This window comes from Gallus gallus, chromosome 9 (genome assembly GCF_016699485.2).
Source record: "Gallus gallus isolate bGalGal1 chromosome 9, bGalGal1.mat.broiler.GRCg7b, whole genome shotgun sequence".
NCBI lineage: Eukaryota > Metazoa > Chordata > Aves > Galliformes > Phasianidae > Gallus > Gallus gallus.
The window spans coordinates 14,918,052-14,932,044 of NC_052540.1; the positions used below are offsets into that span (position 1 = coordinate 14,918,052).

A 13,993-nucleotide genomic window follows, 5' to 3' on the forward strand; every position below is an offset into this window, starting at 1 on the left:
TAAAGATAGCATGTATATATCACTTAGCAATGTGTGCTGTTGCTGTACAAACATCAGCTTCCTGCTTTGTTTCCTGTCACTGGAGGCCTGTCCTTCATAAAATCGTATCAGGAGAACAAATCCCAGCACCGGTCTTTCGTACAGAACCGGCCTCAAGACTTGAGGCAATAACGTTTCTTAACCAAGAGACTTTCCCAGTGTAACCATATCCATGAAGTCTTACTCAGCCGGTGCTGGCTGTTGCTTTGGGCTCTCCCGTAAACTGGCTTGAATCTCATTCTTCTGCCAAGCAACTGTGTGCTTCTTGCCAGCTCTGCAACCCCATGGGGCAGCTGGTGAGCCTGATCTGCAGCCCAGTGACAGGATGCATCTGCTGCGTGCAGTGGGATAGAGGCCACGGTACGCTGTTACAGGTGGAGACCTTTCTAACGCTTCTGTAAGGCCTTACTTTATCGTAAGGCTTGTTTGAAGGCTGTCCCCATCTTTGATCGTGTCACTTGACATGTGTGCTCCTGTGTTGGAAGATAGAACCCAAGAGAGCTGTTGGAGCAGAGCATGTCTGGATTTAAGAGCAGGAGGTCAGAGCAGCTGTTCTAACAAGTTGAGGCAACAGTCATTTGAAGATTTAATCAGATTTCTGACCTCACAGTGTTTGTTTGGGCAAGGAAATAATGTAGGTAATAGTGGATAAGTTTGAGATTCTTTTAAGCATTCATTTAACACTTTCCCTTTCATTTGTAACATACTTGAGTTAACTCTACAGTTCAGTTTTCTTTTTCTTTTACTGTTGGTTCGTCTGGTGAGTGAGAAGCGTGGATTGTAGTCTTGTGTTGCCTGCAGCTGTGTCAGTTTAATACCCAGCATGAAGCCTAGCAGTTTCTTTCTCTTGGATTTGATTAGCTTGGATTTGATCTTCTGTCCTGATCGGACATAGCTGTTAAGCGTGAGCTCAGTCTTAAACCCATGCATAGATTTTCCAATTCACATACAGTGCACACCATCCTGAAATTTCTTGGATTAGGGCTAATGTAATAAGAATCTCTGAACTTTGGATTGAAGGGGAAACTGGGAGTACTTCCCTAGAGGTGCAGTCTCCATCAATAGTCAGGATGAGCCTTACCCACTGGAAAGAGGTGCTGTGATTAGAATGCTGTGTAGTTGGTTGCATATGTTGTTGCTTTGTCGTGGAATAGAATTAAAACCCATTGCGTTTTTGCTGCTGTTCAGTCTGATTATATTTGCCTGTGGATCTAATTAGCTGAATTAATCTCCATAGTAAGTCTAAATAAGCTTTTCTTAAGATGAAGTATGTATTTATTTTCTGTCCGTGTCCATGGGATGATTCTTATATGTTGTTGCTTACGTATGAAAAGAAACAAACCTGCCTTTAAATGTGAACAAAGAGAAGTTTTTTCCTCTGCTGGCACAGTACGTGATGCCTTTCTCTATGGAACCGCCACCGGCCACATCTTGGGCATCTCCTTTGCTTCACTTGTTAAATTCCTTGTCTCTAAAGTAAGGTGCTGTCATTAGCAGGGATTTCCATAAACCTTTCCTATTGTCATCCTCAAATCCTTTCGTATCGTCTTTGTCCTGATGCCTGTGGACATTTCCATTGGCTCAGGTCATGTATTTGGTGAAACTTCGTCTCATCACACCAGAGGTCATCTCCTGGTTTCTTTTGCTCACTCATTGTGTTCTACCTCTGTTGTCTGTTGTGCTAAATTCAATTTTAAAGTGTCTTAGCCAGGAACTCTGCGTGTGTGTTTGTAAGAGTTAAAATACTCACTCACTCAAGGGAATTCAACTGTTCTTATGAGATATTAACCTGTTCTAGGCTAAATCAGTTAAATATATTAGTCTCAGTAGAGAGAATATGGCATGTTTATACTGGACTACTCAAACCATGAACCATGTCTGATTTTTTACCTTAATAACTCAATTGTAGGTTTCCCTTCAGAGGCTTTCCCTTAACGTAGGCTTGGAACCTTTGGGGATGGGGAATAGCTAACATTTCTGAAACACCTCACATTGTTTCTCCCGGCTTTCATTAAGTGATGGCGAGAAACTTCAGCCAAAGCAAGTATGGATAACATTCACAGCTGCTTTCTCATTAGCTGAGGCCTTCTGATAGAAAACCATGTCCACTGAGACTTCTCTCTTTAGCTGCCTCGGTGTAGTGAACAGTAGAATCCGTAGATCCACAGCAATGTGTCAGTGCTTGGTATATAGCCATTCTAACCAGCAGTTACAGTGGAGTAATGTGCAGACTGAGTATGCCCACCAGGTATTGGAAGGAGAACATGAATGTATCCTAAGTGACGTGCTCTGATTTCTGTCTTAAAACATTCAGGTTTGTGGAATGGGAGAAGAAGGTGCTCATACTTTTCCTTATAGAGCAGATCGTCTATTAATGCTTAGCTAATTTTAATTTTGTTGTTTTTTGGTTTGTTTTTTTTTTTTTAAGGACTGTGCATATCTCTGTGATTTATTTCTGTTAACTTGTTTTTTCTTGTTTTTTTTTAATCTTCTTTATTTTAATGTGTGCCTGTTTGCCCATAAAGGGACATTACTCTATGAGCCCTTGTGATGACGGATATGTAAGTGTCTCTATCTTTATATCCTTTCACATTGCCTGCTGCAATCTGTCACTGTTTGTATCTCTTCATTTCACAATGTGTAACCATTTTCTGTGTATTTTAACTCATCATTACATTAACTGTATGGTTTATATCCACTGAAAACATGTGCGAGGCTTGGTATTCATGCATGGAGAACAGAAGCTCTCAGTAACCTTATGGCTTTGTAATATGTGTAACACAGCATGTCAACAAAAGATCAGCTTTGTCCACAACTGTTACGTGAAACACAGCTTCTTTATAATGTACAGAAAGCAATTGTTTCTTCCATGTGAACGTCAGTGTATATAACGTGAGGTCTTTAAAGTGTGCCAACACCATCTGAACCCACAACACCTTTGAGTAAACAGGTAGATGGATGTTAGTGCTTAAGATAACACAGCTTATCAGAGGCGTGTCTTATTTTATGTGTTTGTATTTTTGATTTGTAAAGTGTAACTTTGCAGTTAGAGATGATAATTTTCTTTTTCATACGATTAAAATGGCCCTTTTTCATTAGAAACCAAAAAAGCAAAAGTATTCCGTGTACTGCCTGTGACTTCTGTAACCCAGATGGAGGTTTGTATTCTGGCAGTGTTACAGGTAAGCCATAAGAATCTAATTCTGCCCATACTCAGTGCATTCTTTGCAAAGAGAGGAAATGAGTCCAATTCTAAGTAAGTCAATATGTAATCAAATCATAAAGATGATTGACACCAATTCTAAAAAATGTCAGTCAACATTCTGCTTTAAAATCACCCGTATTTGTTGGGTTTTTTTTCTTTCTTTGAGTAAAGCAAGATCACTGTGCTTTATTTCAAATTTGTTCCTCACTTCCCACTTTAAATGCCATTTTGTTTGGAGAAATTATTACCATATGCAACAGACTACTCCTTATGTGCTTCTTTTTGCTTGCCATGTAGAATACGTGCTCATCTGTGTTAAAAGATGTCCTGTATCAAGCAGACTGGTACTGCAGGTGTGAGAGGTGCTACTGGCCACCCTTTGCTGGGTGCTCACCACTCTGTTTTCTTTCATCATGATCTGTCTCAAGATTGAGAAAACCTGTTTACACATGTGAGGACACGAATGAAATGATCTTTGCTAAAGTTCTGCCTGTATACAGGTAGCCTTAGTAACATACAACTTTATACAATGCAGAGTGTGCTATCTTGCAATGCAGAATTGTTTATAATTTTTTTAAGCTGTCTGACTCTAATTCCGGAGTATTTCTGGAATACCTAGATTGGTTTCCTCCAACATCTCCTTACTGTGTACATATAGGATTATTTTTCTGTCATCTATTGTCATTACATTGTCGCATAGTGTTACAGCATGACCTTTTTTATGCACGCTTCACATCTCTTAGAGAAGCTATGTTTTATGCCAGGTAGGAAGTTTTCATAACAGCATATCTCTGGCATAAACAAGGAGAAGAAATAATGTAAAACATTTGCAGATCTTATGAAATAAATCTGCATGACCCCAGTAGACACCTGCCAGCTTACACAGGCTGAGCGCCTGGCCTGTGCTAAGCTGCATGCAGCAGTCTTCCTGTCCTTAGTGTGTAACAAATGAGCTGAACCTACATTGGTGATTTCTAATGATATGTACACCTTCGCTCCAACTTTGGTTTTACTCTTCACACATTCACCACATATCTTCGATGATCAGTTCTGCATCTGCATTGCATTTACAGTGAATCCTTATAGCACGTCTTCAGAGTGGTAACTGAGGTCAGAACCTGATTTTTAGCTTTAGCCGTCAGCACATTACGAATATACACATCGAATGGTAAAGTGGAGTTGCTTTGAATACAGGGCTGCAGCATTTGATAAGCTCAGTTGTGGTTTTGGCTTGCAGATGAAATGCATCTGTTTTCTTTTATAAATATTGATATAATATTTTTCCCTTTGAACTTCTTTATTTTATTCCATGCTGCTCATATTCAAGCATCGCTTCTTTCAAAAATGAAGGGCTGCCATCTGTGGCTAATCTGCACTGTGACAGAGTTGCTTTGCTTAATATGGCACCTGGTTTGGCTTTGGTAAGAAACATCGCGAAGATAAGTCATACCTCGTGATCCTACCAGAATGAGCTATGCTTGGGCTGCTGTCTTGTTTGTTTCTCTTCTTTCCCTAAGACACCTGGTTTCTGCATGTGTTTAACTATGGAAAAATGGTTCTGCCTTATGGTTTTGCATGAAAAGTGTTTTGCTTGAGATTAAATCCATTGATGTTGGGCATTGCACATAAGTCACGTATGCTCTATGTCCTTCACGGTCATTCCCAGACCAGCACTTGACAGAATGGTGTTAGGCAGAAGGTTGGGTAAATATTTAACCTGGTAAGACCAGGAAAAGGGCTTGGGAGGAAATACTAAGTTTAAAATATCTCTTGACAACAAAACACATTAATCTGAGAAACTGCTGGTAAAGAGGAGCTATGAAAGCTTGGCTGATGTGGGCATTGTCTGGAGATGAGTGTTGGATGCAGATTGAGGAAGGTCCCTTTTCACAGTGCCATTGGCTGCTTGAGTTTCAGTCTGTGGCCTTGGATTCATCACCTAGAGATGAAGATTGTAATGGTTCAACTAGCCTTGCAGAATAGTAGGAATTTATTTCTTGTAGAGTGCTTTCACAGCTATGAATGCAAAGTGCCAATGGCTTCACTTTCTCTTGTGCAGTTATTTAAAGCAGTTGTTATAAATAAATCCAAGTTTCCTGCACCCAAATACTCTCTCTCCCCACCTACTTTCTCTGTCTTTCAGAAACACCGTGCAGTTAGAAATTGGACACTATTGCCACAGAAGTGGCAAGATGTGAGGGTTCAGCATTCAGATTTAAGTACTAACACCAAGAAGGAGAGGAAAAGGTCTGTGAGGATCAAAAACCAGGATTCTGTTCTGCCAGCTTTCATTAGAGGAAGCAACCCAAACTCTTTTCAGTTGAGACAAAAATAAAACTTCTCCTCATTTAAATGTAACCCTTCATTTCTAAAAATAATTTTAGAAGACTTCATGTTTTTACGTTCATCCACGACATGAAAGCCTGTTTTGAAAAGCTTTCGGCTAAAGATTTACAAAGATCTTAAGCAAAAAGAGTTTTGTTCTTGAATTTGCAACAGGGTGGATTTTTGTTGCTGGGAATCTCTTGCTTTTGCTTTCTATAGCAGGGATGTGTTGAGAAGATGAAGGCTGCACTGACACTCCTCCCAGCAACAGTACATGTGAGAGCTTGGCCTTGGAGCTGCTGGGTACTGAGATAATGGTGAAGAAATGTCTTTTTTTTTTATGCTGGCCAGACTGTATGGCTTCACTGTGTCATTGTGGAGTTAAAGTGAGGTGTTAGAGTGGTGCATAAGCTGTAGGTGGAGAGCCTACATGCTGACCTCTCAGAGATACCTCCATTGCTTGTCCCAGAGTAGTACAGACCCCGATATCATTGCCCTGCAAACTCCAGGAGAGCAACTGGATGACAGAACTTCGAGAACAGGCCAGAAAGCAATATAATTCCCTAGCAATTCCTCTTGTCATAGAACTCCTTAACATGGAGGCCTGCATAAATCCCAAAACAAGGGAATAGTGGAGTTGTCACTACACTGTATCAGCTGCTGCTATTTTGCAGAATTTTTCTGGGTCATAATCATAGAGTGATTAAGGTTGGAAGAGACCCCTGGGATCATCTAGTCCAGCTGTAACCAAACACTAATTCTCTTGTTTTCCTGTCTGTGGGGTTTGTGCCCTGAGTGTTTGGTTGTTTAATTGCAAAACAGTAGTTTGTAGCACTTGCTCGCTGCCTCTCATTGGTAGATCTCAAAAAAGAGCTCACTGGAGACTCTGATGCCTGTGTCCTTGCTTTCTGGATGAGAAAATCAGAGACCAGAGATAGGAAATGACACACTTACATACAGTCTGCTTCTGATGGCTATAAGCATGTCTCCAGCCCATTTCTTCTGCAGTTTGCCATACTGTAAGGATATAGATTAACTTACTTATGTCTAATTCCAGTCATGTAAAGGCAGATGAAGAAAGGAGATGTCTGCCTGTAATGTGGTTGCATTATCTCTGCTTATCAGTGGTGCTGCCCACGGTCACTCAGGTTGAATGGAGGTGCTGTGAAGGACGAGCCAGCCCTTAGAATCCTTCTGTCTGCTTTGCCTCGTCGAACCTGAAGTAACAGAAACCATATCCAGATTGCTTCAGAGTAACACCAAAAGGCTGAGAAAGCCTTCACCCTGTGCAGGTTCTAGGCTGATGCTCTTGGGTCTGAAATGCTAAGAAGAATGAATCCAAAGAATTGAGGGGAAGACAATTTAAATATACGTATGATATTTTGAAAGATTTCTCTGCTGGTTGAGAAAGATTGTTACGTGAGGAGTGCTGTCAAGACAGGTTAATTCTGAAGTGCATGACCTGTTAATTATCTATTGTATACCAGTCATTCATTGACTTAAACATAGCATGAAATGCTTCCTAATGTGTGTATAGGCTTATTTCACATCTGAGAGAGCAGTTCCTTCTATTAAGAAGAATACCCATGAGCTCTGTGAAATCCAGCACGTTCAAGAAGACGTCAGCTGGTGTAACTCGGTACTCTCTGCGGCATTGCATGCCTTTTGTCTGCTAAATCCCTCCGCTTTAAATCTGACAATAGACATTGATTATATAGCTCCCATTGAAAGAGGCTGGGTTAGAAGTGGAGGTGGGTTTTACAGTCGTAAATGGTAATGAGACACTGCGTAGAAAGTGAGTAGTGAGACCGACACAAAAGGTGACACAGAATATTCTGTGAACGTGGCGTGTAGTTGACATTGAAATGCGTGATATGAAGCACAGTTAGCACTAGCTAAAGTAATATTTGGTAAACCAGGCAACTTTTATATGGTGCTGACATCTTTAAGCTTTGACTTGTGCAGCAATGGCGCCTTCCTTTGCTTTGAGTCATGCTGCAGCAAAGCAGAAATATCCAGGCTTAAGTGGAGCTTATCCTAGGCAGAACCACTGAGAAATGGTATGCTATCCTACATCCCTTCTGTGTGCACTAGGCTTTTCTTTGCATATTTATAGCTGTGTATATAGGTATATTTTAATAGCAGCAGGAAGTCTGAGACAATTGGTATTGAATCTGCACTTGGGTGCTGAGATGCATGGTATGTCTCCGCTGGAAAATTATTGCACTGTTAAGGTATTAACATGTTTGAAGTCAAGAGACATTGAACAAGGTCTTTGTCTTCCTCAGTGGATTTCAGAGAGGATTTTCTCCTCTCTCCCTTTTCTTTTTTGTATTTCTGAGTGTCTGAAGTGAGTTTTTGGAGTATGGCAGTGCAGGCAGCACAGATAGATCATAACAAAAGGGATTTTAACTTTTTAACTACTTTGAAGGAAAAGAAAGGAAAATATTGAAGTCCTTTCTTTTTCTAGCTGTGTTTCTAAATAGCAACGCATGTTTTATATGAAAGGAACTGCAGAACCTCAGTGCGAGAATGCACTGTGGACCTCATTAATAGCAGTGCCAGTGTGAAATTTGGACTCATCTGTTACAATTTCTTCTTTTTTTCCTCTGATCCAGGCTTCCACAATGTTAAGAGCATCTTTGGCACCCGTGTAAGTATTGCTGAGCTGCATTTATATCTGTAAAGAACAGGAGGAGGGATTGGTAAACCAAAGCCCTCTGCCTGTCGTTTGCAAATGGAATCGGTCTGCATGCTTCCTCTGATCTCAGTGAGCGTTGCATGCAAGCGTTGTGTGCTTGGATTCTTCTCTTGGGCAGGTTCAATAACATCCTCATTTCAGCAGGATGTTGCTAATCCAACAAATCTGTCACTCCACACCTGGGAGCTGTTTGGTCTATTTTCTTTACTGTTTCCGCACCATACGTTCCTGTTGTTGGGATTGGTTTGCTTGTCACAAATCGAGGGAAAAGGGGAATTGGTGACGTGTTTTTTATGTGTACTTCAGGATCTTTTTATGCTGAACTTAGGAAATTTTGGCTTGTCGGTAGAATAGGGGTGATGTGACTGAGGTGAGAGATTTTTCAGATGCTCAGACCATCAGCTGGCTCGCTGTTTCATGTCTGCAAATCGTGATGACAAGTGAACTACATCTAAGGTGGAAAAAAGCCAAAGTTCAAAACGTTGTCTTAAGTCGGTTATTCTAACATGGTAATGGGAATAAAAATAAGAAGTGTATAAAAATGTGGAGACCCTTTTCCTGGAGCAAAGTTCCTCTTTTGGCTTGTGACACCTCAGTAGTGTCATCTGCACCAAATAAGGAGTTTGGATGAACATCAAAATTGAATATATTTTGTGTTTGCATTGTAGGAAGAAGCAGGATGTGCCCTTGTTGCCCTCTTTGGACTATGAGAAGCTGAAGAAAGATTTGCTTACAGGGAACGATCGTCTCAAGGCCTTCTTACTGCAGGCTCTGCGCTGGGTGAGTAGGATGGCCTCTGTGGAAATAAGTCAGGCCCTTCTGGATGGGTCTAGAACTAAAATCCATCTTGTGGGCAAGGTGATCGTTCTGGAGGTCAGCATTATAGGCAGCATCTGTCCTTGTCAGTGAATCTTGCTGATGGTCTTGAGATGACGAGGACAGCCCTGGCAGTAGGTGTATGTTTGTGTCAGTGTCCTCTCTCCTTGAGAAAAGCCAGATAGGAATTCCCGGGATCTTCAGTGGAAGTTGTTTCTGATGGTTTTCAAGGAAATAGCTGCTGCCTAAAACAACAACGTTTTCAATGCTTTGCCCTGTTCAAGTTCATTTAAATACTGCTGTATCAAAGAGCTACCTGATGCTGTTTGGTACTTTTCCTTTGTAGTGAAGGTGTTCTACAGGAGCCTGCAGTTTTGATTAACTCAGATAATTTCATGATGTTTGTGAAAAACTAAAGGTGACAACAGGAAGCTTAACTTTCCTGCTGAAAAGGAAGCTGACACTTTCAGTGTGACAGACATGAAAGATGATAATGGTGAAATTCTGGTCAAGCTTCAATGTCTGTTTTCACACACCAAAAAAAAAAAGCAAACGCCTCCTGGGTCAGACAGCTGGTCCCTCTAACCCACTACTCTGTCTGAGGTGTTTTAGAAAAGCACCATATCTGTAGCTATTAAAAGGGCTTTTACCTTTATGGAAAGTAATGCTGTGTCCTTCACATAGGGACAGTGGTTACAGCTTCCAAGTAACAGTTCTGTGATGGATCACTGAGCTGAGCTCAGGGCAGTTCATCTCATTCTCTTAGATCACTGAGGCTGAATTCCTTCTCCCTGTGAGAAAAGAATTAATTTTCAGCCGTGGGGTGTCAGCACCTTTGAAATCTTCAGTGGTCATCAATTCACATTACCATTGATTTATTTGTCTGGTTTATTAATGTTTTTCTTAATTTCAGCGCTTGACAACATCATATCCTGGAGAACAGAGGGATACTGTCCTGCAGGCTTACATCAGTAACGACCTCTTAGATTGCCACAGCAAGTGTCAGGTCAGCTGGAGTGGTTTTCCTCTACCTTGTATGTGATACTGCTGATTTGTTTCTGTGAAGTGCTTATGAGTTGCTGTGTTCCTTTTTGAGTGCTTATGTGTTAGAGAATACTGTTGCTAACAAGCGTGAAGTTGTTTGGAGCAGCAAGTCTGCTTTCTACCTTGTCATTGCAACAGTAACTTGTAGTGTTAGAAAAGTTAAAGGATTAATTCATCAGTGATCTTATTTTCCTCCCTGAAAATTTCTGTAAGAGTTCTGTATAAGTAATGCCAGAAGTAAAACAGGGAATAAAAATGGTTTACATGGTGGTGTTCTTGCTAAGTTCCTGAGCTACTTAATTGTCAAGGAGCAGCACTTCTGTTCAGCTGACATTAACGTTCAGTTAGTGACCAAAAAATCCTGTTAATTTCGTTGATGAACTTAGATGTGCTAATTTCAGATTTCCTCTTTACCAGTGCTAGTTCATTATTATTCTTACCCTACACCATGGAGCTTAATGGTGTTTTAACAGACTGAGCTGAGCAGCTGTACTCTGCTTATTTGTTCATTTTCTGCCTCCCTCACAGACCTCCCCCCATCCCTGCACCAAAATAAGATTTAAAAAAAGAAGGAAGTGGAAAAATCCAAACCCTACTAACAATTTTAAAGATGTCAGCATGCAGTCTGTGCTTCTTTGCTTTGCAAATTTACTGAAACTTTTAAAATGTTATAGAAAACTTACGTTCGTTTTTGCCTGCTTTGGTGCACTGTTATTCATGTTTGCTCTCTTTTTCAGAGAAGTGTCCTTAAATTATTGCAGTCTAAGAGTGAGGTAGTCAGACAATACATGGCAAGGCTCATCAATGCTTTTGCTTCATTGGCAGAAGGTAAGAGATCCATTGCAAAAAAGGAAAAAGAGAGAAAAAGCATTTTCATATAACACTGATTCACAAGTACTTCATGAGTGCACATCACTGCATGTTGGAATGTAGAGCCTTGTTGGCACCCCTTTTTCTAGGGATTTGCTCTCTTGTTGCATGCATCCAAAAGAGTTTTTCACTACCTGGAAAGTTTTCCTTTTTACATTGCATATGCACCATTTCTTTTGTCTTCTGATTATCTGTGGGGTGTGTGGGAGGTTACCCAGCTTAGTCTTCAGCCTCCTCATGAGGGTTGAAAATGGGGGAGGGGAGAAGGGGGAGGGAATATTCCCCGGCGATTGAAGTGCCTGTAGGCAGACCTGCTGCCAGGCTGCACAGTGGTCGCTATTGCCCCTGTTCTCTCATTTCCTGCTCCTCACCTGAATCAATTTTTGTGCATCACTGCTACCTCTTTGGTTGCGTATGTGCAGCTGTGTATCTCTGCCTATCCCAAATTAGCCCTTGGTTCCGTGTTAACTATTGCTTGGATCTAAAATCACTTTTAAAGTCAATAGCAGCAAGGCACCTAACTTTCCTGAACATTTTGGATATGTCTGTTCTTTTCTTATAATATACAAAAATGATAAATCAGAGAGTATGTGGATTCTGTGTGGTGCAAGCAGAGGTACTGAGTGGGCGGTTGGGAACCTCTAATGCTATGAGTGGGTGGAGTGTAGCTGGTCTGCTAGAACTCATTTGTGCAGGTTTGTTTGGGCTTTGGCTGTGTCTCCTCGGGGAAAAAAAATGGAGGTCAATCCAGCTTAGTCTTCCAAGGAGAAGAAACTTCTCTGTCATGCATCAGTATCTCAGCATCTGTTCTTTCATCGCTCTTTGCACCAGGTCGTCTCTACCTTTCTCAGAACCCAATGTTGCTGCAAATGCTGGAGGAGAGACTGAAAGCTGAGGACAAGGATTCGCTTACATGGGAGAATGTTCTGGGGGCTCTGCAGAAATTCAGCCTCAGGTGATGAAAGCACAGCATGCAGTGGTGACAGCAGGAGAGGAAATGTGGGCTAAGTTGGGCTCTGTTCAGGGAGGAAAGAAAAGCGCTCCGTTTTCCCATAACAATCATCAGACCCTCTGATGGCTGATGAAAGCAATGTCATTTATTATGGAGGAGAACTCAGTTTTGCTGACCGAATTAACCTGATTTCCTACCAGCTATCAAGACACAAGTAAATGTACATCTCCTGCCATAGCTCTGTGTGCTTTTATGTGTGTTCCTTAACTGAGCAACTGTAGTGAAAGTCGTCATGTAGAAAGTTCTGAAGATCCCACACAGGGGGGAAAAAAAACAGCTGTCTTGCATTCCCATGCTTTTTGTTATCCTTTTTGCAAACATTTTTCAGGGTTTTCATCCTCAAACTGTTAATCCTCTTTCCTGGGGCTGTCTGTGCATAGGCTGTTCTGTTTCTTACTTCTGCATCAGCACTCTGACTCAAAATGTTCATTGCAAAAGAAATATCATGCAAATACAGTAAGCTGCATGATGTTATTCTCGTTTATCAAGTAAGCATTACCTGAACCTCTGTTTTCATGGCAATCAGCTGGCATATTCAGCTCCGAATGGCTAACTAAATATAGATAGGAGTGTTTAGTTCTTGTTTTCTATCACAGCGTCTCTAAACTAAGACTGTAAGTTGTGTTGTTCTGTTTATTTGTTGTTGTTTGTTTGCACTTGCTGAAGAATGAGTGCTGCTTTTGGATTTGCTTCATGTAGATCTCCAGTAGATGAAACACATGTAGATGTGCTTTGTATGAGATTATGCACTGCTTCCTTGCATAGTATCTTGTATGTATTTGAGGTAAACTAGAATAAATCTTCATACCCTGCTGCTTGAAATCATAAATTAGTCCTAGAGAAAAGGATTTTTCCATTGGAGCAATGTTTGATAGTACAGGTGAGTTTGAGTTTTGGGGCCCAGCAGTATTTTGGTGAAACATTCTTCTGAAAATTTCAAAGTTTTTTCTACTTTTTAACAAATAGCACTTCACCTTATAGAAGGTTACTGCCAGATACACGGCATGAAGGGCTTTCTTTTTCTTAGTGTGGTGTCATGTGCTCACTTGCATTCTTGTTTTGCTCTCTTGTTGGCAAGCTAGTGTGCGGCAGGTAGACGTAGTAGGATTTTAATGTGCTCATATTAGCTATAAATATATTCAAAAGCTACTTATGTTATGATTTGTGTGTGTGTTGTGTTTAATTCTAGACGTGCCCTGCAGTCGGCAATGATCAAGGATGGGCTCATTTTCTGGCTGGCTGATGTCCTGGCGGATACAGATAGCCTGTCTGATTACACACTAGAATATTCGGTTGCCTTGTTCATGAATCTTTGTTTGAGGAGTGCAGGTATATTACATTTTGAATTACAGTTTTGTTCTAAGAAATGAATGGGGAAGATCCTGGAACCTTTCACTGATATTCCTGAATTCTTCGAGGTGACCGCACCTAGTAGCAGAAACTCACATATCCACTGACATTTGGGTGTTAATAACCAGCACTTTTGAGAAGATCTCTTTCTGAAGAATCCTAAACTGTGGAGATGAGCTTGACCAAATTCAATGGAACTCTCCAAGATTTTGTTCGTTTTTTAAATCAGCTTGTGAGGACTGCCATTCTTACATTCCAGGTCTGCTTTTCAAAGGGCACTTGATACTTGCATAAGAGATCTGTTTGTATAAAAGAAAGTCAGAACTGACTTGATCAATAATGGAAGCTTACCCTGCAGCATGTGGAGTGGAATGCTTGCAGGCAATGCTTTTACAGTGCAGAGATTCCACACAAGAAAACAATATTCTTGTCTATTAGGCGTCTCCGTCTGTTAGCGCCCAAGAGATTTAAAAGAAGCTTAAAATAAATTTCTTGTTAAAAACGAAAGTAAGACAAAGATGAAAAGGTGGCTGTTTGGTATAAGCAGAATAACACCTTTGTTAAATCCCTTTGTGTTGCATCCTGTCCACAATTACCATTGCGTAACTCTGAGGCAACTCCACTGATTTCA

At 40.8% G+C, this 13,993-nt stretch overlaps 1 protein-coding gene across 15 annotated transcripts in view; it reads left to right on the top strand.

The window, feature by feature from the left end:
- The window catches only part of ARMC9 (armadillo repeat containing 9), a 56,790-nt gene that overhangs the window by 15,861 nt on the left and 26,936 nt on the right, over positions 1 to 13,993 (top strand). For 11 of the 15 annotated variants that reach the window (XR_005862127.2, XR_005862130.2, XR_005862131.2 and 8 more), the window contains exons 9-15: positions 2,565 to 2,600; positions 8,188 to 8,222; positions 8,939 to 9,050; positions 10,000 to 10,092; positions 10,868 to 10,958; positions 11,832 to 11,955; positions 13,202 to 13,341. Coding sequence is in view for 4 of the 15 variants with exons in the window: in XM_040705669.2 (XP_040561603.1) it covers positions 2,565 to 2,600; positions 8,188 to 8,222; positions 8,939 to 9,050; positions 10,000 to 10,092; positions 10,868 to 10,958; positions 11,832 to 11,955; positions 13,202 to 13,341 (631 nt within the window). In the remaining 11 variants the exon portion in view is untranslated. The remainder of the gene's footprint in view (positions 1 to 2,564; positions 2,601 to 8,187; positions 8,223 to 8,938; positions 9,051 to 9,999; positions 10,093 to 10,867; positions 10,959 to 11,831; positions 11,956 to 13,201; positions 13,342 to 13,993) is intronic. The other 4 variants (XR_005862132.2, XR_006930978.1, XM_040705670.2 and 1 more) reach the window with 1 other exon arrangement.